This window comes from Pseudoliparis swirei, chromosome 16 (genome assembly GCF_029220125.1).
Source record: "Pseudoliparis swirei isolate HS2019 ecotype Mariana Trench chromosome 16, NWPU_hadal_v1, whole genome shotgun sequence".
Taxonomy (NCBI): Eukaryota; Metazoa; Chordata; class Actinopteri; order Perciformes; family Liparidae; genus Pseudoliparis; species Pseudoliparis swirei.
This window is the reverse complement of record NC_079403.1, coordinates 25,661,578-25,683,785: the sequence shown is the minus strand read 5'-3', so window position 1 is coordinate 25,683,785 and position 22,208 is coordinate 25,661,578. Positions and strand designations below refer to the sequence as shown.

At 49.8% G+C, this 22,208-nt stretch overlaps 3 protein-coding genes across 8 annotated transcripts in view; 1 reads left to right on the top strand and 2 right to left on the bottom strand.

Annotated features, from left to right (window-relative positions):
- Nucleotides 1–4,811, bottom strand: part of reck (reversion-inducing-cysteine-rich protein with kazal motifs) — a 40,482-nt gene extending 35,671 nt beyond the window's left edge. For 2 of the 3 annotated variants that reach the window (XR_008834064.1, XM_056434108.1), the window contains exon 1: nt 4,257–4,804. Coding sequence is in view for 2 of the 3 variants with exons in the window: in XM_056434108.1 (XP_056290083.1) it covers nt 4,257–4,329 (73 nt within the window). In the remaining variant the exon portion in view is untranslated. Of the gene's footprint in view, nt 1–4,256 lie in introns of all 3 variants that reach the window. The other variant, XM_056434109.1, reaches the window with a different exon arrangement.
- Nucleotides 4,812–7,206: 2,395 nt separating this feature from the next.
- Nucleotides 7,207–15,211, bottom strand: LOC130206309 (uncharacterized). The gene is made up of 2 exons (XM_056434218.1): nt 14,589–15,211; nt 7,207–9,020 (listed from the first exon to the last, which is right to left on the bottom strand). Exon 2 carries the CDS (start codon nt 8,697–8,699, stop codon nt 8,058–8,060), a length of 642 nt encoding a protein of 213 aa, XP_056290193.1. The 5' UTR covers nt 8,700–9,020; nt 14,589–15,211; the 3' UTR covers nt 7,207–8,057.
- Nucleotides 15,212–15,292: 81 nt separating this feature from the next.
- Nucleotides 15,293–21,332, top strand: LOC130206308 (holocytochrome c-type synthase). Of its 4 annotated transcripts, none has more exons than XM_056434217.1 (8): nt 15,293–15,310; nt 17,172–17,286; nt 17,399–17,446; nt 17,580–17,713; nt 17,790–17,938; nt 18,581–18,700; nt 19,140–19,226; nt 20,453–21,332. In XM_056434217.1, the coding sequence occupies exons 2-8, from the start codon at nt 17,178–17,180 to the stop codon at nt 20,649–20,651; spliced, it is 846 nt and encodes a 281-aa protein (XP_056290192.1). In that variant the 5' UTR covers nt 15,293–15,310; nt 17,172–17,177; the 3' UTR covers nt 20,652–21,332. The 4 variants fall into 4 exon arrangements, with proteins under 4 accessions (XP_056290192.1, XP_056290189.1, XP_056290191.1 ...); XM_056434214.1 differs by lacking the exon at nt 15,293–15,310 and adding an exon at nt 16,197–16,298; XM_056434216.1 differs by lacking the exon at nt 15,293–15,310 and adding an exon at nt 16,314–16,689.
- The last annotated feature ends 876 nt before the right edge of the window (nt 21,333–22,208 follow it).

The window sequence follows — 22,208 nt, the reverse complement described above, 5'->3', positions numbered from 1 at the left end:
ATCCCTTAAAGCTCGGCACCGGGGAGCAGATCGCTATATATTAGTGCACAGGAAGTGACCTTTGACCTCCGGCCGTTAAAGTCTCCCCCACCGAGTCGGCAGTGAGGAATGCAGGAAGGAAGGCTCCTCTGGCCGGAGCATGTGTGGCTGCTCAGGTTGAAGTGGGCGGAGCCTAGCGGCCACATGGCGGTCCCTGGAGTCCACATACGCCTCCATTTGGTTAAATGTCTCCTGCTGGGGCCACGTGTGATTCTAGGGGTCCCCCCCCCCCCCCCCGTGGGTTTGGTTCTCCAGCATTCAGCACTGACTCTGAATGACTATAATTTATAATTAAATGTGAGGTTAGACTTTTGTTTTAACCCTTGTGTTGCCTTAGGGTCATTTTGACCCGAATCAATATTACACCCTCCCCCCGCCTTTGGGTCATTTTGACCCGATTCAATGTTTCACCCTCCTGTTACCTTTATATTTACTAACATATTTTACCCTTTGGGTTCAATTTGACGCCAGCAATTAAAACCTCCAGAAAATTATTAGAATTAATATTGTTTTCCAAGTTTAAGTGTGAGGCACTTTATGTTTGTTTGTTGACTACCGAAAGAACACCGACATTAAACATTGAATGGGGTCAAATTAATCCTAAGGCGGGGGGAGGGTGTAATATTGATTCGGGTCAAAATGACCCGAAGGCAACACAAGAGTTAAAGATGGGACCTGAAGGGTCCGTTCACATCACCACCATGAGGCATGCTCATACTTTACAAACACATATATGTCACTTGAGAACCCGTTAGACTCAGGGTGCTGGTTCAAGTGTGTTCATGTGGAAGAGTTTTAAACAGTCGGACAGCTATCTTAAAATTGTAATTTAATTTTACATTTATTTCACCAGGAAAAGCCTCAGTGAGATGAAACATCTCCTGTAGCAGAGAGCAGCTCATCACACTGCGTCACACAATACAACATCAGACAGTGACACACAATATCAAAAAGGAAAGAACAATAATATTTTGGGATCACAGCATGAATAGAATTAAAAATTAAAAAAGATTTTTATGTTTAAATTCTCAAAAATTCATACTCACATCCTGAAATGCAATAAATGAATGAATCATATTCATAAATATAAATCCTGTACTAATCTCTTTATATGTTGGCATTGTGGGAAAAGCAGCAAATTAAATCAATAACGTATATTTGATGTTGTAATGTTTAATATCCTGTGTGGTACCGACCCGCCGGGCCAGCTGGAGCCGGTTCAGAGACACAGGCGTGTGACTGGGTCCACGACGCGTGAGTTAATCGAGTTCTTCCTGCGGTGCTTTGGGAAAGCTTCGCTTTGCAGAGTTATACATTTTGGGGGGAGAACGATGAGCAAAATATCCCAAAATACTGCACGACGTGAGAGAAGAGAGGAGAAGAGGTTCAGGAAATGAGAAAACATGGAATGACCCGCCACAGACCCGGAGGACCTGGACCTCTGGACCGGAGACTCAGAGGACATGAAGCTAGAGACTCAGAGGACATGAAGCTAGAGACTCAGAGGACATGAAGCTCTAGAGACTCAGAGGACATGAAGCTCTAGAGACTCAGAGGACATGAAGCTCCAGAGACTCAGAGGACATGAAGCTCTAGAGACTCAGAGGACATGAAGCTCTAGAGACTCAGAGGACATGAAGCTAGAGACTCAGAGGACATGAAGCTCTAGAGACTCAGAGGACATGAAGCTCTAGAGACTCAGAGGACATGAAGCTCTAGAGACTCAGAGGACATGAAGCTAGAGACTCAGAGGACATGAAGCTCTAGAGACTCAGAGGACATGAAGCTCTAGAGACTCAGAGGACATGAAGCTAGAGACTCAGAGGACATGAAGCTAGAGACTCAGAGGACATGAAGCTCTAGAGACTCAGAGGACATGAAGCTAGAGACTCAGAGGACATGAAGCTAGAGACTCAGAGGACATGAAGCTAGAGACTCAGAGGACATGAAGCTAGAGACTCAGAGGACATGAAGCTCTAGAGACTCAGAGGACATGAAGCTAGAGACTCAGAGGACATGAAGCTCTAGAGACTCAGAGGACATGAAGCTCTAGAGACTCAGAGGACATGAAGCTAGAGACTCAGAGGACATGAAGCTCTAGAGACTCAGAGGACATGAAGCTAGAGACTCAGAGGACATGAAGCTAGAGACTCAGAGGACATGAAGCTCTAGAGACTCAGAGGACATGAAGCTCTAGAGACTCAGAGGACATGAAGCTAGAGACTCAGAGGACATGAAGCTAGAGACTCAGAGGACACTTGAGACATTCAAAGAAAACATATATATATATATATATATATATATATATATATATATATATATATATATATATATTTATATCAAGCCAAGAAATCCTGCTCCATGCCACTTTAATCTGGTGTTCACATCACTATAATTAGGTTTCTGGGACTCAGCCCTGAGCTCACATGGAAAGAAAAGGGGCTGCCGTCCACTTCCCTCCTTCCCTCCTCTTCCCTCCTTCCCTCCTTCCCTCCACTTCCGTCCTTCCCTCCTTTTCCTCCTTCCCTCCTGCTTTGAGGAGGCCAAATTGGTTCCAGATGCCTTCTCTCACGCTGCAGCCTCCATAACCGAATCACAACATGAAAGAAGCTAAAGTTTGGTGGAGCTGTGGAATGTGAGTCCACAGACACAAGTGTGGCTCCGAGGAGAAGCTTTATCTTCTGAGGGCAGACCCCCCCCCACACGGCGTCATGGACTACATATATTACATATTTATATAGAATTGTATAAACCTTTGGGGGTTGTTTGAGACCTTCATGACCCTCTCGGTCCTCTGGGAGACAATGTGGACCCCAAATGAGGATCTGAGGAGCGCTGCTGCTTTCATGTTCCGGCCACATGTGTCAGAAGCAGAAGAAACAAAATGATACAAAGTGTTTTTATCCACATCCTGCAGCCATGTGGACCGAGACATCAAAGGCCGAGCCGCCGGCACGTGAGACCCACTCAGAACCAGAACCCCCCGGTTCTGGTACAGCACTCACAGCGGGGAGATAAGAGACCCATGAGCCCGGAGAGGACGTCACAGAGCGGCCGGAGGAGACGGCTCCGCACGGGGGGAGAAGACACGGCTCCGTGTGGACTCGGACATTCACACGTGAGAGGAGCCGCTTCACGGCCTGGTGTCCGACACACCGGCACACACCTCCGGGTCGGGTTGGGGCTCCCCGAGCACCGGGAGAAGCTATCGGACGCGTCCTGCTGATGTGAGCCGGGCTTCTCTCCCGTCCTTCGGGCCTCTCGATACCTGGAGTCCATTAAAACAAGACTGAGCTCTCAGAGTACCGGGGGTGAAGTAACGGTTTCTGGGGAGCGGGGATCCGCCATGACATGAACCGTGAAGTAGTTTATGGAAGTAAACGTGTGGGGGTTGAGTGTGTGTGAGGGAGGCCGAGCAGCAGGACGTGTCCTCCCGGTTCTGAACGCGTCCTAGTTATATCCAGAGGACGCGCGCGTGAGCTAATGACCACCGAGGAGGGACTGGCTCATGGCACGCGCCACCGCGGTAACGGTCCCGGTCCACTTTGTTCTTTCCGCCGGCCCGTAGTGTCACACGGAACCGAGCCCATGCTCTTAGTGACCCGCCAAGGCGAGCAGCAGCCACACGGAACAGAGGGAACGCGTTAATGACGCCATCGGTGTCGGGGCACTTCAAAGGCTCGCCCCAAAAAGCCGCCCTGCTCTCCGAGCAGTGACGTCACGGAGCCCGACGTGAAGACCAGCGCGATTAACTAACCACCTTCAGATAACTCCAGAGACAAGTTCTCTAACGAGCTGGACATGATTAAATAATAACTTTTACCCCCCCACCTCCCCGTTATTCCCTCACATCTCGCCGACGGGCGGGTGGGCGGTAGCTCGCGCCGCGTAATCACACAGAAAATGGAAGAAGTCCGTTTGGGGGAAAAAGTTGCCGAACTTTTCATTTCGTCGTCCAAAGAAACTTTTCTGAACCCAGAAGCGAGCAGCTGCGTCACCGAGAAGCCCGAGAGCGAGCCGCCGGCAGCAGGGAGTGGAAGAAGTTGTCCGGACAGCTCCGCGAGCAGCGGGACGCGGAGCTGTCAGAGCCGACACAGAGCCTCCGCAGACCGGCCTCACACAGCCGGCTGTCACCGGCACCACAGCGACCCAAACGCGGCCGCGGCGCGCTATGGACACATTGGACCGGGACTCGGAGGACGCGTCGGAGGACTCACCCTGAGCTGCGAGCGGCCGCCAGTGGAAGTGAACGGCCAGGAAGAAGCTGGTTATCTGGAGACACAGACGCATCTTATTGAGATCCTAGAGGGCATCGTGGACAAGAAGACCGGAGAACAGCGGCGCCGGGACGAGCTCCATGGGTCCACTGTGACTGTAGTGCGCGCTCTCTCGCTCTCGCTCTCTCTCTCTCTGACCCAGGGGACATGCGCAGAACGGGGGGCGCGCAGGCCGGTTAACGGGGACCAGCACCCTGCGGGCTCTCTTCTGTTCGTCGGTTCCGGTCCGCGTTCAGCCCTCTTGGTTCTTATGTTCTTCATGCTCTTGCAAGTGAAACACGTCATCAAAAGTCTGCAAAGTTCTAAACATCCGGCCCATGTTCACCTCCAACCACCACGAACAACTTTCAATCTGTCTGGAAAGGACACTCCGCCCCAATAATGCACTTACAATCTCTTTGGTTGAATACAATAGTAATATAAACATAAGTGTGTCCTCTATATCATGAAGTGTGCTAATCACGTGCTGCAATAAGCATAGAGCACACTATATGATTATCTTCATGATGTTAAGCAATATAGTTTATTTATTTATCTATTTCAGAAACAAAGCAACAGTTTTATTCTAATTAATTAAAATGTCAATTTAACCCATTGTCTTATGAAAAAGGAATACAAATATTTAATATTTGATTTTATATATATTTAATATAATGCAGGAATAAATGTGCCTCATTGCTCCTAACGCTAAGGACGGGTCAGAAGCAGATTTATTTAGTGTAGATGTGACGGTTCAAATAAAGGTTTAAGGCCACACAGCTTCTTTAACACATGAAGCATAGACTTCTATACAACCAGAGGAGCCCCCTGGTGGTCAGGAGAGAGAATGCAGCTTTAACACATGACGCATAGACTTCTATACAACCAGTGGAGCCCCCTGGTGGTCAGGAGAGAGAATGCAGCTTTAACAATGAGGTATAATGACTGCTGGCTTTGAGGACATATATTTGAGTATTCATCGTATGTTTTGCAAATGAAGACAAACTGATCTCCATGAAGTGATTTGCTGGGTTTGTTCTGATCGATATCCGGACTCAATCCGACGTGTTGATCTGGTTCCAGCTCCAGAGTCATGAGGAACATCCAGGACATCTGACCCATGAAGACTTGAGGCCCAATGCTCTGGAGACAGGAGCCGGTAAGTGGACCTCGACTTGACATGAGGAGATTCAGGAGAGACGGATATGGCGCGGTGCCAACACCCCCATCCAGAGACAGGAAGTGTTGTTGTCCAGTGGGATGGGGGGGGGGGGGGGGTCCCAGTCTGTCCCCTCATTGGGCCTCCTAATGCCCCGTCAACGGGGCCGGGCGCCAGGCAGCAGGGGAATCTCCGTCAAGGGAGACAACCCTCTCTTGTGAGGGGTCAGAGGTCGTGGGTGAGGAGGATGTGAGGGCCCCATGTGGTCCATCACGAGGGGCCCGGATGAATCACGTATTCATGCAGACGTACGGAGGTCATCTGGGTCCTCTGGGCCGAAACATATGACACTGGAGTACCACCCGTCTAATATGATGTATTTATGATACCACATGGTCTAATATGATGTATCTATGATACCACATGGTCTAATATGATGTATTTATGATACCACATGGTCTAATATGATGTATTTATGATACCACATGGTCTAATATGATGTATCTATGATACCACATGGTCTAATATGATGTATTTATGATACCACATGGTCTAATATGATGTATCTATGATACCACATGGTCTAATATGATGTATTTATGATACCACATGGTCTAATATGATGTATTTATGATACCACATGGTCTAATATGATGTATTTATGATACCACATGGTCTAATATGATGAGAGGAGAGGAGGAGCAGGAGGTGTCAGCTGTGATTGATGGAACAGGATCATTTGTTCTTTTGTTGTCTAGTAAATCGTTTTCACTGTTTGACTCAGAAACAACAATAACATGAGCAGCTGGGCCCGTGTGTGTGTGTGTGTGTGTGAGAGTGTGTGAGTGTGTGTGTGAGTGTGTGAGAGTGTGTGTGAGTGAGTGTGTGTGTGTGTGTGAGTGTGTCGTTCATCATTGCGTTCCCTCTTCATGAGAAGTGACCTCGTGCTTCTAGTGGTGGTTAGAGGAACTGCAGCTCACGGCCACCATCACATAAACATTTCTCATTTCTTCTCCCGCTGTGTGACGTCATGGCCACTGGGCAGAGGACTTTACTAATAATATACAAGCTTATTATTATTATAATAACTCCAACCATGAACTGTAAAGGAAGTAAAGCATGAGTGTATCTCCAGCGCGACGCGGCCTCCAGACGCCGGTCGAGCCCAGCGAGGGGAGGAAGTGAGACGCGTGAGGCCTGTAAACCGACTGTCACGTGTTTGTTTGTGTGGACTCAAAGTTCCTCAGATCCCAACCGACAGCTTCTCTTTGATCCCAGCGCCTCCCTCAGAGCTCCTCTGGCAGCCGGCCAATCGGTGATGTCACAGCAGGTATTTTCCATCCGCTGAACACCTGCTGTGACATCACCGGAGGCCTCCAGGACGCCCGCCGCGCGGCGGTGGAGCCGCCATCACGGCCGCTTGGTTCTTTAAACCTGATTTAATGAAGACTGTAAAACAACACCACGAGAAACTACTCAGAACACATTGATATGAACAGAGAGCAGGAATCCAGTTCCCCTCCTCCTCATCAACACTCAGCTGAGTGGAGGAAAACCAGAACAGGATCACTCGCCAGCTTTGATTGTGTGTGTGTGTGAGAGGAAATCCTTGTAGAATGATAAAAAAAAGAAAGTAAATTGAAACCGACACAACAAACAAATCCACGTGTTGAGGCAGCGGCGTGTTCTTCCTCGGCCTTCAACGCCGTCTCACTACAGCTGAACGACCTGATGGAGGATATCAGTTCAGTGTTCCGGTGCGGGGCTTTTATTGTGAAGGGGCAGACAGAAAGAGGAGTTGTGGGTTGTGAGTCGTATTCACATGACACTGCAACAAGTGGAATACAACGTTACATGAAGCGCCAACAGATACATAAACACGCCATGACGGGATGTCATTCAGGACAAGCCTGTAGTCCACAGCACCGTAAAGATCACCATGACAACAACACATTGACAAGAACCAGCCACATGTATACACAACAACACAACCAGACACAGCTGTGGCGCTAAAACGCCTCACAATAGAATCAGAAACAACCATAAAAACAACAGAGACAAGTGAACACAACAACAGCTCACTGACCTGCTCTCCTCACTTCTAGTTAAACTTCATCCTCTTTGCCAACACGCAGCTCAGTGACTCACTAGCAGCTCAGTGACTCCACTAGCAGCTCAGTGACTCACTAGCAGCTCAATGACTCACTAGCAGCTCAATGACTCACTAGCAGCTCAGTGACTCACTAGCAGCTCAATGACTCACTAGCAGCTCAGTGACTCCACTAGCAGCTCAATGACTCACTAGCAGCTCAGTGACTCACTAGCAGCTCAATGACTCACTAGCAGCTCAGTGACTCACTAGCAGCTCAATGACTCACTAGCAGCTCAGTGACTCCACTAGCAGCTCAGTGACTCACTAGCAGCTCGGACGCCAGGGAGCAACGGCGAGCCTCCCAGTTGTGTCACGGGGAGTGTAACAGGGTGAGGCTCAGGCGCAGAGAGACAGAATGGACAAAATATAAGTAACAAAAAGGCGCTCTTTAATGAGGCAAAACAGTTGAAAAATAAACAAGGTCCAAAAGAGGCAGGCAGAGGATCATCGGTCAGGGCAGGCAGAAGCATGGCAGAAGCATGGCAGAAGCAGTCCGGGGGGTGGGCCGGCGGGCGATCACCAGGCGAAAGGCGTGCCGGAGGGCGGGCCGGAGTACCGGGATGGGTAGCTGGGGTACCGGGCACAGGAGAGGCCGGGGTCTGGAGCCAGCTGGGATGGTGACGGGACACTGGGAACCGGAAGCGGCAAGGGGGGGACGGTGACGGGACAGACTAGAGTGGGACGGGGGAAACGGCCGGGACGGCAGTGGAACACGAGGAGCCGGGACACAGGGAACTACCACCGGGCGGGAAGGGGACGGAATAGGAACAGGAGGGACGAGAGCCGGCCGGGGCAAAGACAGAGACGGAGGAACTGGGACCGGCCGGGGCGGAGATAGGCACGGCGAGGGCTGCTGGGGCTTGGGCTGGTAGCCAGACAGGGCTGGCGGCGCCGACCCATCAGGCGACCGGGAACCGCAACCGGCCCGACCCGGCTCGCTTGAGAGTTGCAGATCCCTCAGCTGTACGGTCAAGGAACTCTGTTGGTCGTGGAGCTGCTTGTACTTTCCAGAGATTAACCGCTCAATTCTTAAAAGACGCTCCTCTTGCGTCTGGAGAGCTGAGCGCACACTGTCCTCTGCTGAGCCAATCATGGTCCGATTGTTCTGTCACGGGGAGTGTAACGGGGTGAGGCTCAGGTGCAGAGGGACAGAATGGACAAAATATAAGTAACAAAAAGGCGCTCTTCAATGAGGCAAAAGAGTTGAAAAATAAACAAGGTCCAAAAGGGGCAGGCAGAGGATCATCGGTCAGGGCAGGCAGGATCGAAGCAGGCAGGATCAGGAACACGACAGGACGACGGGAAAAGAACACGGAACAAGAGACGGCAATCCGACAGCAGACAAGGGAAAGACTGACACAATATATAGGGGGGGAAACAGGTGAACGACATCAGACTAACGAGACAAGAGGGGCTGAGGGCAGGTGCAGGGAATTAAACGAGAGAGAAGACACAGAGGAGACACGGAACATAGGAGACACGGAACATAGGAGACACGGAACCGGGTGTTACAAGTTGTGTTTCTGGAATAAGTCTTCATCCGTTTGTTAAGTTGTAATAGTTTATTTTGATAACATCTGCAGAGGTCTTATGTTTTAAATGAATACATATAGAAAGATATTATAATCGACAATATTAAGGAGAATATTGATATTGTTATTAATGTATTATGAAGCATAGGGGTAATGTTTACTCTATGCTAATGTAAATGGCAAGAATTAATGTATATTGCATGAGAGTGACTGTATGTTAGTATTATAGATTGACGAAGCCGGTTGAATTCCGTGAAGTGACTTACAATAACAAGAGACTTTTATTGTGAAGGTGACTAATAACAAGACGGGAATCTTATTGTGAAAGCGACTGGAACCAGAAGTGACTGTTTGACCGGAAACAGGAAGAGTATGAGACTGCATGTGTTTGGAGAGATCTTTCTCTTTCTCAGGTAAGCCCCGAGGCGGAAGGCTGTGTTCCCGGAAGGTGCCGGGAGCCGGCGCCGGGTCACGAGGGAGAGCGCGTTGACTGTTTGTTTCACATTTCCTGCCATTAAATGTTGATAACTTAATCCACGCGCGTCCGGAAGCCTGTTGTCCACCATCTGCGAAGTGCCCAGTTTCAGAATACCCAACACGTTTCAGGGCTGAAAGCTAGCTAGCTTTGGGGTCTAGCTCAAGCTAGCTAGCTAGCTGTTGGGTCTGGCTCAAGCTAGCTAGCTGTGGGGTCACCGCAAGAAGTCACTGCAGTTTAAGTTTTTTGCTTTTAACTTTTAATGGCGGAAGGTGGAGAAGCGGACTTGGTGGCGGATTTAATCTCGAAGCCTCTCAAGGAGGATTCAGGAAAAGAAGAACATCATAACCAACGGCCGCACCACAGCTAGCTAGCTAGCTTGAGCCAGACCCACAGCTAGCTAGCTCAAGAGGGTTCCTCCAGTGAAGGTCTCCATGAGACTGTAAAGAGATTATTATACGACATCAGATGATACAACAGCTGTTTGTGCTGCAGGGCTCCTCCTCCTGGACCGGACCGCTGTGCCCAGACCACATGGACCCACATGGTCAACATGGACCCACATGGTCAACATGGACCCACATGGACAACATGGACCACATGGACCACATGGACCCACACGGACAACATGGACCACATGGACCCACATGGTCAACATGGACAACATGGACCCACATGGTCAACATGGACCCACATGGACAACATGGACCCACATGGACAACATGGACCCACATGGTCAACATGGACCCACATGGACAACATGGACCCACATGGACCACATGGAGCCACATGGACAACATGGACCACATGGTCAACATGGACCCACATGGACAACATGGACCCACATGGACCCACATGGTCAACATGGACCCACATGGACAACATGGACCACATGGACCCACAAGAGACCACATGGACCCACAAGAGGACCACATGGACCCACATGGACCACATGGACCCACATGGTCAACATGGACCCACATGGACAACATGGACCCACATGGACCCACATGGACAACATGGACCCACATGGACAACATGGACCACATGGACCCACATGGTCAACATGGACCCACATGGACAACATGGACCCACATGGACCCACATGGTCAACATGGACCCACATGGACAACATGGACCCACATGGACCCACATGGTCAACATGGACCCACATGGTCAACATGGACCCACATGGACAACATGGACCCACATGGTCAACATGGACCACATGGACCCACATGGACCCACACGGACAACATGGACCACATGGACCCACATGGTCAACATGGACCCACATGGACAACATGGACCCACATGGACCCACATGGTCAACATGGACAACATGGACCACATGGACCTACATGGACCCACATGGACAACATGGACCCACATGGTCAACATGGACCCACATGGTCAACATGGACCCACATGGACAACATGGACCCACATGGAGCCACATGGACCACATGGTCAACATGGACCCACATGGACAACATGGACCCACATGGACCCACACGGACAACATGGACCCACATGGACAACATGGACCACATGGACCCACATGGTCAACATGGACCCACATGGACAACATGGACCCACATGGACCCACATGGACAACATGGACCCACATGGTCAACATGGACCCACATGGACAACATGGACCCACATGGACAACATGGACCACATGGACCCACATGGTCAACATGGACCCACATGGACAACATGGACCCACATGGACCCACACGGACAACATGGACCCACATGGACAACATGGACCACATGGACCCACATGGTCAACATGGACCCACATGGACAACATGGACCCACATGGACAACATGGACCACATGGACCCACATGGACCCACATGGACAACATGGACCCACATGGACAACATGGACCCACATGGTCAACATGGACCCACACGGACAACATGGACCCACATGGACAACATGGACCCACATGGACAACATGGACCCACATGGACCCACATGGACCCACACGGACAACATGGACCCACATGGACAGCATGGACAACATGGACCCACATGGACAACATGGACCCACATGGACCACATGACCCACATGGACCCACACGGACAACATGGACCCACATGGACCACATGGTCCCATATGGACCCACATGGACCACATGGACCCACATGGACCACATGGAGCCACATGGACCCACACGGACCACATGGACCCACATTGACTACATGGACCCACATGGACAACATGGACAACATGGACCCACATGGAGCCACATGGACCCACATGGACCAACATGGACCCACATGGACAACATGGACCACATGGACCACATGGACCACATGGACCACATGGACCCACATGGACAACATGGACGGACCTGGTCCCAGGAAGGTGACCTGGTCCCAGGAAGGTGATAAAAAGCATGGCAGGTTTTCCACGAGTCTTTTCTCGCCTTGTTGTCGTGAAACGGCTCCAAAACACTTTGAGGTTTTGGTGGAGCTCAAGAAAAATATGAAAACCAAGAGAAACGTAAACAATGAAGAGAAAAGACCGAAAACACTGAGATGACTTCAGATGACTGAACGGCACAAGGACCCAGAACCCAGAACCCAGGTCCACGGTCCGGTTCAACCCACTGGCGTCTCTCTGGAGGTCTGACTGTGACATCTGCTGTGTGTGTGTGTATAGATAGATGTATACTTTATTGATCCCGCAAGCGGGAAATTACATTTTTTAAGATAGATGTATGTGTATGTGTGCATGTATGTGTGTGTGCACATGTGTGTATGGGTGTGTTGGCATGTGTGCGTGTGTGTGTGTGTATGGGTGTGTTGGCATGTGTGCGTGTGCATGTGTGTGTGCACATGTGTGTGTGTATGGGTGTGTTGGCATGTGTGCGTGTGCATGTGTGTGCACATGTATGGGTGTGTTGGCATGTGTGCGTGTGTGTGTGTGCATGTGTGTGTGCACATATGGGTGTGTTGGCATGTGTGCGTGTGCATGTGTGTGCACATGTGTGTGTGTGTGTGTATGGGTGTGTTGGCATGTGTGCGTGTGTGTGTGTGTGTGTGTGCTATGCACTTCACCATCAAGGTCCCAGAACACCTAGAGATCCGTTACCTGGCTGGACCAGAACCCCCAGAATATTGTGCATTTCCCCCAAATAAAGTACCGTGTCTCCCCCAGAGAGCCTCAGTCTCTCCTCCTCTTTGTGGGCGTCTACTTTTCATTTTTAGTTTTCCTTCAAATCCTCAATAATTATGGTGACTGTCTAGAGTCCGTACACACACACACACACACACACACACACACACACACACACACACACACACACACACACACACACACACACACACACACACACACACACACACACACACACACACACACACACACACACACACACACACACACACACACACACACACACACTAAAACGGGGACGCTCCAGACCTCAGGAGGAGAACATCCCATTTTGAGTAAACACTCCAGTTTCCAGAGCGGCGTGACCTTTGAACGACCCAGAGACTTGACTCAGAGGTTCTGAGCTGGTTCCTGGTTTCTTGGGTCCTGGGTTCTGGTTCTTGGCTCTGGGTTCTTGGGTTCTGGTTTCTTGGGTCCTGGGTTCTGGTTCCTGGGCTCTTGGCTCTGGGTTCTGGTTTCTTGGGTCCTGGGTTCTGGTTCCTGGGCTCTGGGCTCTGGGTTCTGATTCCTGGGTTCTGGGCTCTGGGTTCTGGGTGAGGTCGGTGGAGGATGCAGAGCTCCATGAGCAGAGACACTTCCTCTACTTCAACTACTCCTTTTCCATTTTCAGAGCTCCATTTTGATGGCAGTAGAACCCACCTCCATGTGGTTCTGAAAGGCTTCAGGTGTCACCTCACCGCGGTCCACCTGGACGGGAAGCTTCTCCACGGACACTTCATGTTGCGTCGCTCCAGTTCACCGGGTTAACGACAACGCCTTACAAATAAGATCAACAAACTTTAATGAACCACAGCAGCTCTACCAGAAGAGGACAGCAGGACATCACAGAGGGCGTGTCCTTTAAGCCCCGCCTCCTCACCACCTGGCACTCACCTGACACACAGCTGCTCCTCTGAGGGAACGAGCCTTCTGCGTGGTGTCGTTGTTGTTGTTGTTTTGGCCATGTTGTACCCATCAACACACTCCTGAGCAAATGACACATGGTGATGTCATGTTTGTTGTTCTCGCCGAAAACAACAAACAAAAAGAAACCTGATACTTTATGTTGGAGATATTTATCTGAAATTATTTAGTTATTTTATTGACAAATAATACTGTTTAATTATTGATTATTTAGGTTGTTTTAATATATTAGAATAGCTTTTCCTCGTTGTTGTTGTTTATATAAATTGAGTCTTTTGATCGTTCACTAATTGGGTAACACTGTGGGCACCTGGGTTATATGTAGGAGAACCAGAACCAGGACTGAACAGGTCGAACCAGAACCAGGACTGAACAGAGAGGACCAGAACCAGGACTGAACAGAGAGAACCAGAACCAGGACTGAACAGAGAGAACCAGAACCAGGACTGAACAGGGAGGACCAGAACCAGGACTTAACAGAGAGAACCAGAACCAGGACTGAACAGGGAGGCCCAGAACCAGGACTGAACAGGGAGAACCAGAACCAGGACTGAACAGAGAGAACCAGAACCAGGACTGAACAGAGAGAACCAGAACCAGGACTGAACAGAGAGAAGGCTCAAGGGGAACGGCCGGTCCTGCATCCCTCCTGCTCTCCCATTGGACGCTCACTCCCATGTGACCTCGTCTCCTTGAGCTCCGCTCCTTCAGGACGACGGAGGCCGTGTAAACAACTCCAGTGGAGATTCTCCAGAAACAGACGAGTGTGTTCCCTCATGTGTCTGATGACAGCCAGAGGGGGGGGGCAACAACAGATGACAAGACAAACGGAGCAAAGGGAACATCTCAAAAACAGAAAGCTACAAAAGAACTCACTGATCAACAGTCCGGTTCCAGTTGTGGATTTACTGATGTAATGATGGGTCCAGAACCATGCAGAACCATGCAGGCCTCCACGAGGTCCACTGTGTTTACAGACTGGGTCCCAGCACACAGAGACGGACCGTGGTCAGTGGATCCGGGTCATTGACCTCCAGGAGGGTCCGGCGGTTCCCGTGGTTACGCCCTTTGTGTCGTCCGTAATCTCGTTATGTTCTGATTCTAGAGACCTCACACGTCTACTGGGTTTCCTTCAGATCTCGGCCACGTGGCCACAGGAGGTGATGGTTCCATTCCTGGCGCTCGCCTCCGGAAGCCTTCAGGAACCTCCTCCTCCTCCTCGATGAGTTCAACATGGATGAAGCACCCTGAGAGGAGGGCTGCAGGTTCTAATCAGCGACACCCGGTTGTTACCTTCTGGTGCTCCGGCTGGAAGATTTCGTGGTTAAAGGTTGAAGAGGTCAAGATGACAGCGCCTCCTGCTGGTGGCATGACGGAGGGTCCCACGTGGCGGCAGCTTCCATCCTGAACGTGAGAGCGGCGAGCTGCCCGCCGCTTTCCACTCGGACGTTGCTGCGGTTGGAGTTTCCTTCCAGGCGCCCCGAGAACTCAGATTAATTACAGGCTCCAACCACCAGAGAGCCACGCCCAGAGCATCATGGCGTCTGAGGGGCGTGGCCACGCAGGCGGCGGCAGCGTGGGTGTTCCCCACCACGAAGGTACACCAGCACAATAGAGCTATTAATTGCAAGCGTTTGAAACTTTTTTGAAAAATTCTCATAAAAGCAGCAAAAGGAAGAATCGAGGTTTTAACGAGGTGATAAACTCCGGGATAAAAACTCGAGGAATGTTTTGGCTGAGGTCAGCGGACTGATTCACGGAAACGAGTTGGCATCACTACAGAGCAACGGCCAGTTATAAAGCCTTCACGCTCTTAATGCTCTCATCGATTGAGAGAAAATATATGATATAATATCATTATTTATAATCACCACCAACAACAACAACAACAACTGATATTCAATAACATTTAATTAAATGGTGCTTCATTGGCATAGCAGTAAATAAAAAATACAATATTGTCAGATCATAAAAATACAGAAATACATAATAATATTATGATCATTAACACACTGTGATTGTTATATAACGATAACAGTTAATCTGATCTTTTCTTAAAATGTTGTTATTCCATGACCAAAGCGAAATGTAAGACTGTGTTTTGACGCCCCCTAGTGGACAACTACCGCCACTACAGGATGAACCTCGTTTGATTAGTGTCATGATAATATAAAGTACACATGTATTTGTATTGAGTCCAGTCCCTATGATATATCCTTATGACTTCGTGATATCCACCAGTTATTATAACTTCATGAAATAACAATGTTATATCTACACATATATATACAGACAACATATATATGTTGCATATATTTTTCTTTGCTATATATATATATATATATATATATATATACATAGTTTTCATACAACCACAAGTCGAAGCAGATGGACAAAATCTCAGAAACACCACAGTCTCAGAACTCTGGGCTCACACGAGGAGGACCACTGGGCTGCAGCACGTCGTGTGGTCGAGGACAGCGCGATGACGTCATCGGTTACGCACGGTGACGCAGCCTGCCCGTTGACATTGGCACAGCGCACGGACACAAGAAGAAGGACGCCGCTCCGCCGACTCCTCTTCAGGTACAGCCGGCGTCTCTCTCCCGGCGCACGGTGCTCCCAGACCCAGGGTAGAAGAGGAGGCTGCGGGGGGTTGTTAACGTGTTATAAAAGAGCGGGAAAGTAGTAAAAGAATACACGTAAGGGCTAGGTTAGCACGTTAGCTCTGATGCTAGTGCTCCCCGTGAGGTTAATCAAGGATACCCGGAGGGAGGAGCACATGTCGGGCTGGTCAACGCTTCCGATGAGCTACATGGATGTTTTATGCGAGCTGGTGATTGGAGTTCACTTAATAATACTTTCCCTCGACGTGACGGTCGTCACAGCCCGGTAGCCGTGTTCCCTTCGGTGCGTCCCCGCGTCGACGGCACGGAGCTCCGGTAACCGGCTGGTGAATAAAGAGCTCCATGAAGAGGTGGATACTCGTTTATCAGGGACCTACGGGCACGGAACACCTGGGAAGGTCATGGAATTAAAAAACTTATTTCTGGGCCTGTAAAAGTCCTAGAAAAAATAAAAATCCCTACATTTTTTATGGAAATGTGTTATATATTCACATGTTCTTTTACGCAGTTTGATTAAAAGAACACACATTGATATCAATATTTATTCTTTTAATCATTTTCTCTTATTCATTTGTCATTTATACACCGAGATTTCACCAAATGTTTGGTCATGGAAATGTGGTTTAAAGTCCTGGAACCTTATTGGTTAGCATGCACCTTGATATACCTGCCTCCACCTGGCCGATGAGCGGAGGGGTCAGTGGGTCATACAAGGTGTTTCTGACGGGATGATGTCAGAGCAACCCGGTCTACATCCAGTTAGCTCCTGGCATTAGCCTAGCGCTAGGCAGCCATACCAGTTCATCTGTGTGTGTGACCTCTGACCTCACAGGGCAGGATGGGCGCCTCCTTGTCTCCACCTGCTGCTCCTCCAGTCTGGGCGGAGGCCTCGGCGGCCGCCCCCCCTCAGGCCTGTCCCATGCACCAAGAAGCCCCGCCTGCTGAAGGTGCCGACGCTCTCATGTTTGTTTATTTGTCTCGTGCTTTCAACACTTGTTCTGTCTTCTTTAGAAAGATGATGTCATCATGTTGCAATGTGTGTCTATGTGCTTCTCTTAGCGGCTCCACCTGTGGAGTGCCCCATGCATGCAGCTCAGCCCGTGACAGGTAATTAACCCGATGAGGTCATCCTGCTTTCCAATGTGTCATGACTTTAGTTTCCATGGTCACGTCGGGGAGGCTGGTGCAGTCCAGGTGTTGGTACCTGCTCACCTCAACGGGGGGCTGTTGTTTCCTGCAGCTTCCCCCCCGCCGGAGTGTCCGATGCACCGAGCGGCACCGGGTCCAGTTCACCAGGACCGGGCCTACGACTTCGTGGAGTGTCCCATGAAAGCTGCAGAAAGCACGAAGAGCGACATCGACCCGGCCAACATGGTAACGGCGCCGCCTGAGGGTCAACGACGCCGTGAGAGAGGAGCTGTGGATCACGCGTGTGCGTGTGTGTGTGCAGATGCCTCCTCCCAACCAGGTGCCAGCTCTGGACCAGCCCTTCGCCCTCCCCCTGGCCAGAGAGGAGTCCACAATTCCTCGCCACGACACGGAGAAGAACTGGGTCTACCCGTCCGAGCAGATGTTCTGGAACGCCATGCTGCGGAAAGGGTCGGTCCACGCCACGCGGCCCCGTGATGTAACATCCCCATCAACTCTGAACCAGACGGACCCCCAGGCGTTGGCGTCCTCTGAGAGCCTGACGGTTAAAAGCTAGATTTGATGTTTGTCTCCCAGGAGGTCAATGAGGGTCATTTAAGAATACATTTTAATTGCACAACATTCGTCTTATAAAACACGCCTGCAGGTGAGCTCGGCCCTCCTCCTCCTCCTCCTCAGGGCTCTTTCCCAGTGGATCATGCTCTTGTCTCTGTCTTTTTGCACACGGTTTGTTTTCCTCGTGGAGCGTTCACTCCGTGGACGCGGTAGCTTCTGACCTTTGACCTCCCTGTCCGTCACATCACTCGTAACAATCGATTCATATCCGGTCAAATAAATGATTGAAAGTGGTTAAATGTAAAGTGTGATGGTGGCAGGAGCTGCTGCTGCAGAGATGAACGTCGGCATTGAAGATGTTTAACTCACTCAGCCTCTCCTCTCATCCAGGCTTTAGGTTTCTTTCTCATCTTTAATCGGCTTAACGTCTGAATGCTTGTTCTGTATCTGCTGCATGTTTAAATAACGCGGCGGAGAGGGAGACTCCGGGTTGGTTCTCCTCTCTGATTTAACCGCTCGGCCTCGTTCGCCCTGCAGGTGGCGCTGGCGTGAAGACGACCTCGCCGCTCAAGATATGAGCAACATCATTAAAATCCACAACACCAACAACGAGCAGGCCTGGCAGGAGATCCTGAGATGGGAGGCGCTGCACGCCGGGTGAGTCCGAGTGAGTCCGAGTGAGTCCGAGTGAGTCCGGGTGAGTCCGGGTGAGTCCGGGTGAGTCCGGGTGAGTCCGGGTGAGTCTGGGTGAGTCTGGGTGAGTCTGGGTGAGTCTGGGTGAGTCTGGGTGAGTCTGGGTGAGTCTGGGTGAGTCTGGGTGAGTCTGGGTGAGTCTGGGTGAGTCTGGGTGAGTCTGGGTGAGTCAGGGTGAGTCTGGGTGAGTCCGAGTGAGTCCGGGTGAGTCCGAGTGAGTCCGAGTGAGTCTGGGTGAGTCCGGGTGAGTCTGGGTGAGTCTGGGTGAGTCTGGGTGAGTCTGGGTGAGTCTGGGTGAGTCTGGGTGAGTCCGGGTGAGTCCGGGTGAGTCCGGGTGAGTCTGGGTGATGTGAATATTAAAGTGCAGCCGGTTGTTTGACGCGCTGCATCTCTTGTGTTGCAGCGAATGTCCTTGTGGGCCGACCCTGAAGCGGTTCGGGGGTAAAGCCAAAGAGTTCTCCCCCAGGGCTCGGATCCGCCACTGGATGGGGTGAGCTGCTCGGTCCCGTCGCCAGCGGAGCGACGCCTTTAAACTGCTTATGTGTGGTGTGGAAAGGCCGTTAGCTTATGCTAACGCTATCTACTAATCTGGCCGAGCTTCAACAAGTCGAGTCGCGGCTGCTACGCATATGAACACAGTATGTGGACTTCAAATAGGTTTCACTAACATGGACAGATTGAATCCATCAGCCACTCGACGACATCCTTTACACTTTGTGTCATGGATCCCCAGATGTGATATGATGTGATGTATGATGTATGATATGATGTGATGTCATGTCATGTGATATATGATGTGATGTGATATGATGTGATGTGATATGATGTCATGTGATATATGATGTCATGTGATATCAGAATCAGAATCAGAATCAGAAACAGGTTTATTGCCAAAGAATGTTTTCACAAACAAACGAGGAATTTTTTTTGGTGGAAGGTGCAACATTTGGACATGACAAACAAACAACAATCAACGCGACGGAAAGACAACAAATAATGTGAGAGTGTTTGGGTGTGTGCTTCAAGTGGTGTGTTTTAGTTAAAGTGCATGTTAAAGTGACGTGTGTGGAGGAGGGAAGAAGAAGGAGGAGGGAGGAGGAGTGAGGAGGAGGAAGAGGAAGGAGCGGGAAGAAGGAGGAGAGATGTGATGTATGATGTATGATGTGATGTCATGTGATATGATGTGATATGATGTCATGTGATATATGATGTGATGTGATATGATATGATGTGATATGATGTGATATATGATGTGATGTCATGTGATGTCATGTGATATGATGTGATGTGATATGATGTGATATGATGTCATGTGATATATGATGTGATGTGATATGATGTCATGTGATATGATGTGATGTATGATGTATGATATGATGTGATTTGGCGCTTTAACTATAAGTGCACCTTCCATCCCGTCAGTCAGGAACCAGACACACGTCAGAATGGTCTGATGCTGCGTTCTGTTTGTTTTGGAGACGTGAATGTGGTGGCACTAGTTCAGGGTCGGGATTCCTTCCATTTTAAAATGTTTATTTCCAGGCCTGGAAAAGCCCAAATGTATGGTCACGTAAATGTGGTTTTAACATCCTGGCCACCCATTGGTCCCCGTGTGGATGAGCCCCGGCTCATGACCCGGTCACTAAAGATAGCTCTATGATCAGTGACCCTCGTGACCTGTGGGTCGAGCAGCGCCTCACTGTCTCTCCCCTCCAGCTACGAGCTGCCGTTCGACCGCCACGACTGGGTCATCGACCGCTGTGGGAGGGAGGTCCGCTACGTCATCGACTACTACGACGGAGAGGTCAACAAGGACAACTACCAGTTCTCCACGCTGGACGTGCGCCCCGCCTACGACTCTCTGGGCGCCGTCTGGGACCGCATGAAGGTCACCTGGTGGCGCTGGACCTCCTAGGACACACACACACACACACACACACACTCACACTGGCGCTCCTTATGCTCCTCACAGGACGTGAGGCGCTGGGAGGGAAACCCAGAACTCGTGAAATGACTGTGGCTCCATCTCATCGTCGTGACCCCGAGGAACGTCTTCTCTTGTGCTGCAGGTCAAAGGTCAGCGGGCGTCTCGCACGCCGACAGTAAGGAACACACGGTCTGTTGTCCTCGGGAGGTCATCGCCCATCTGGGCTCGGGCCTAAATTATTATTTAGTATCTAACGGACTAGAGGTCAGCAGACGTCTTCTGCTGCTTCAGTTTGAACCCTTCATTCTTTGACCTCTTGACCTTTCCTGCAGTCCCACGCTGCCTTCACGTTAAAGCCGCTCTGACTCGCCGGAGCATTTAAAGTAAAACACGAGTCACTGCTCTGCTGCTTCACAGAGTCTTTGAACATGAGAAGGAAAGTGAATGTTCTTGGGAAATGATTCCATGAGCTGAACGTGAACTTCTAGTTTCACCTGAAGGAAGTTGAATCTGAAGGTTCTGTTCAGAATCACATGTTCAGATGGTTCTGGACTGTTTCTCCCTGTTGTGCTCAAAGGTTTCAGCTTCATGAATAGCTTCTATTCTTCATTTGGAATCGATGTTTGTATATAGTGAACATATATAAATAAAATACAAGTCCCACTCGGACACTGCAGTTTGTTTTCTGTGTGCCTTTGAGAAGTGCAACGCAGCCCCCAGTGGTGACGCGTACTCACTGCAGCTTATTTAATATACTCGACTCCTCTGTTGACGCTCTCGTCTCCATCGGTCGCTCCCTGACTTAGGATCTGCTGCGGCGGCGTCTTCAGGTGGTTTTGTTATTTTATTGAGTTGGTTCTTGAGAAGAAGTTTTTGCTTGTGGAAACACAATAAATCATTCAGTTATCTCTGCTGGTCGACTAAAGTAACACAGCTGCTCGTCGTTAATGTTCCTCTCCATTGAATCAATAAAGAACATGTAAAGGGGACAAGACCCGTTCTCTAGGAACCGGAGGAGCGGCCCGTCAGCGCCCTCTGCTGGACACACGCAGCACTACAGCTGCAGAACCACAACAGGATTCATCACGTTCAGAGAGAACTACTCTTTATCATTCAGTCCCTTTGAAGGAAAACATGGAGACAAAAACCACAGAGCATTACATATAATAATTATAATTATAATACAAGTTAAATTCACAGCAAGAACGAAGAAGAAGAGGAGGAGGAGAAGGAGAGGAGGACAACAGCAATATTTAAAACAATTATATTTTCAGTGGCCTCATTTTCTCATATACTTCTCTACAACCAGAGGAGTCGCCCCCTCATGGACACTAGAGATAATGCAGCTTTAAGGTACTCCTGTTTTGGCTGGACGCCTTACACCATGTATTCTTCCTCTACTCATGCAGAAGCACTCGGCAATTTGTTTGGCTTAAGTACAAGATGAGTGCAGTAACCAGTTGCCGCCACTAGAGTGACTCACTAAAGCTGTGAATAAGGAAGCTACCTGCTCGTGGTCTCCTGTGAGCACCAGCAGCATCTCGT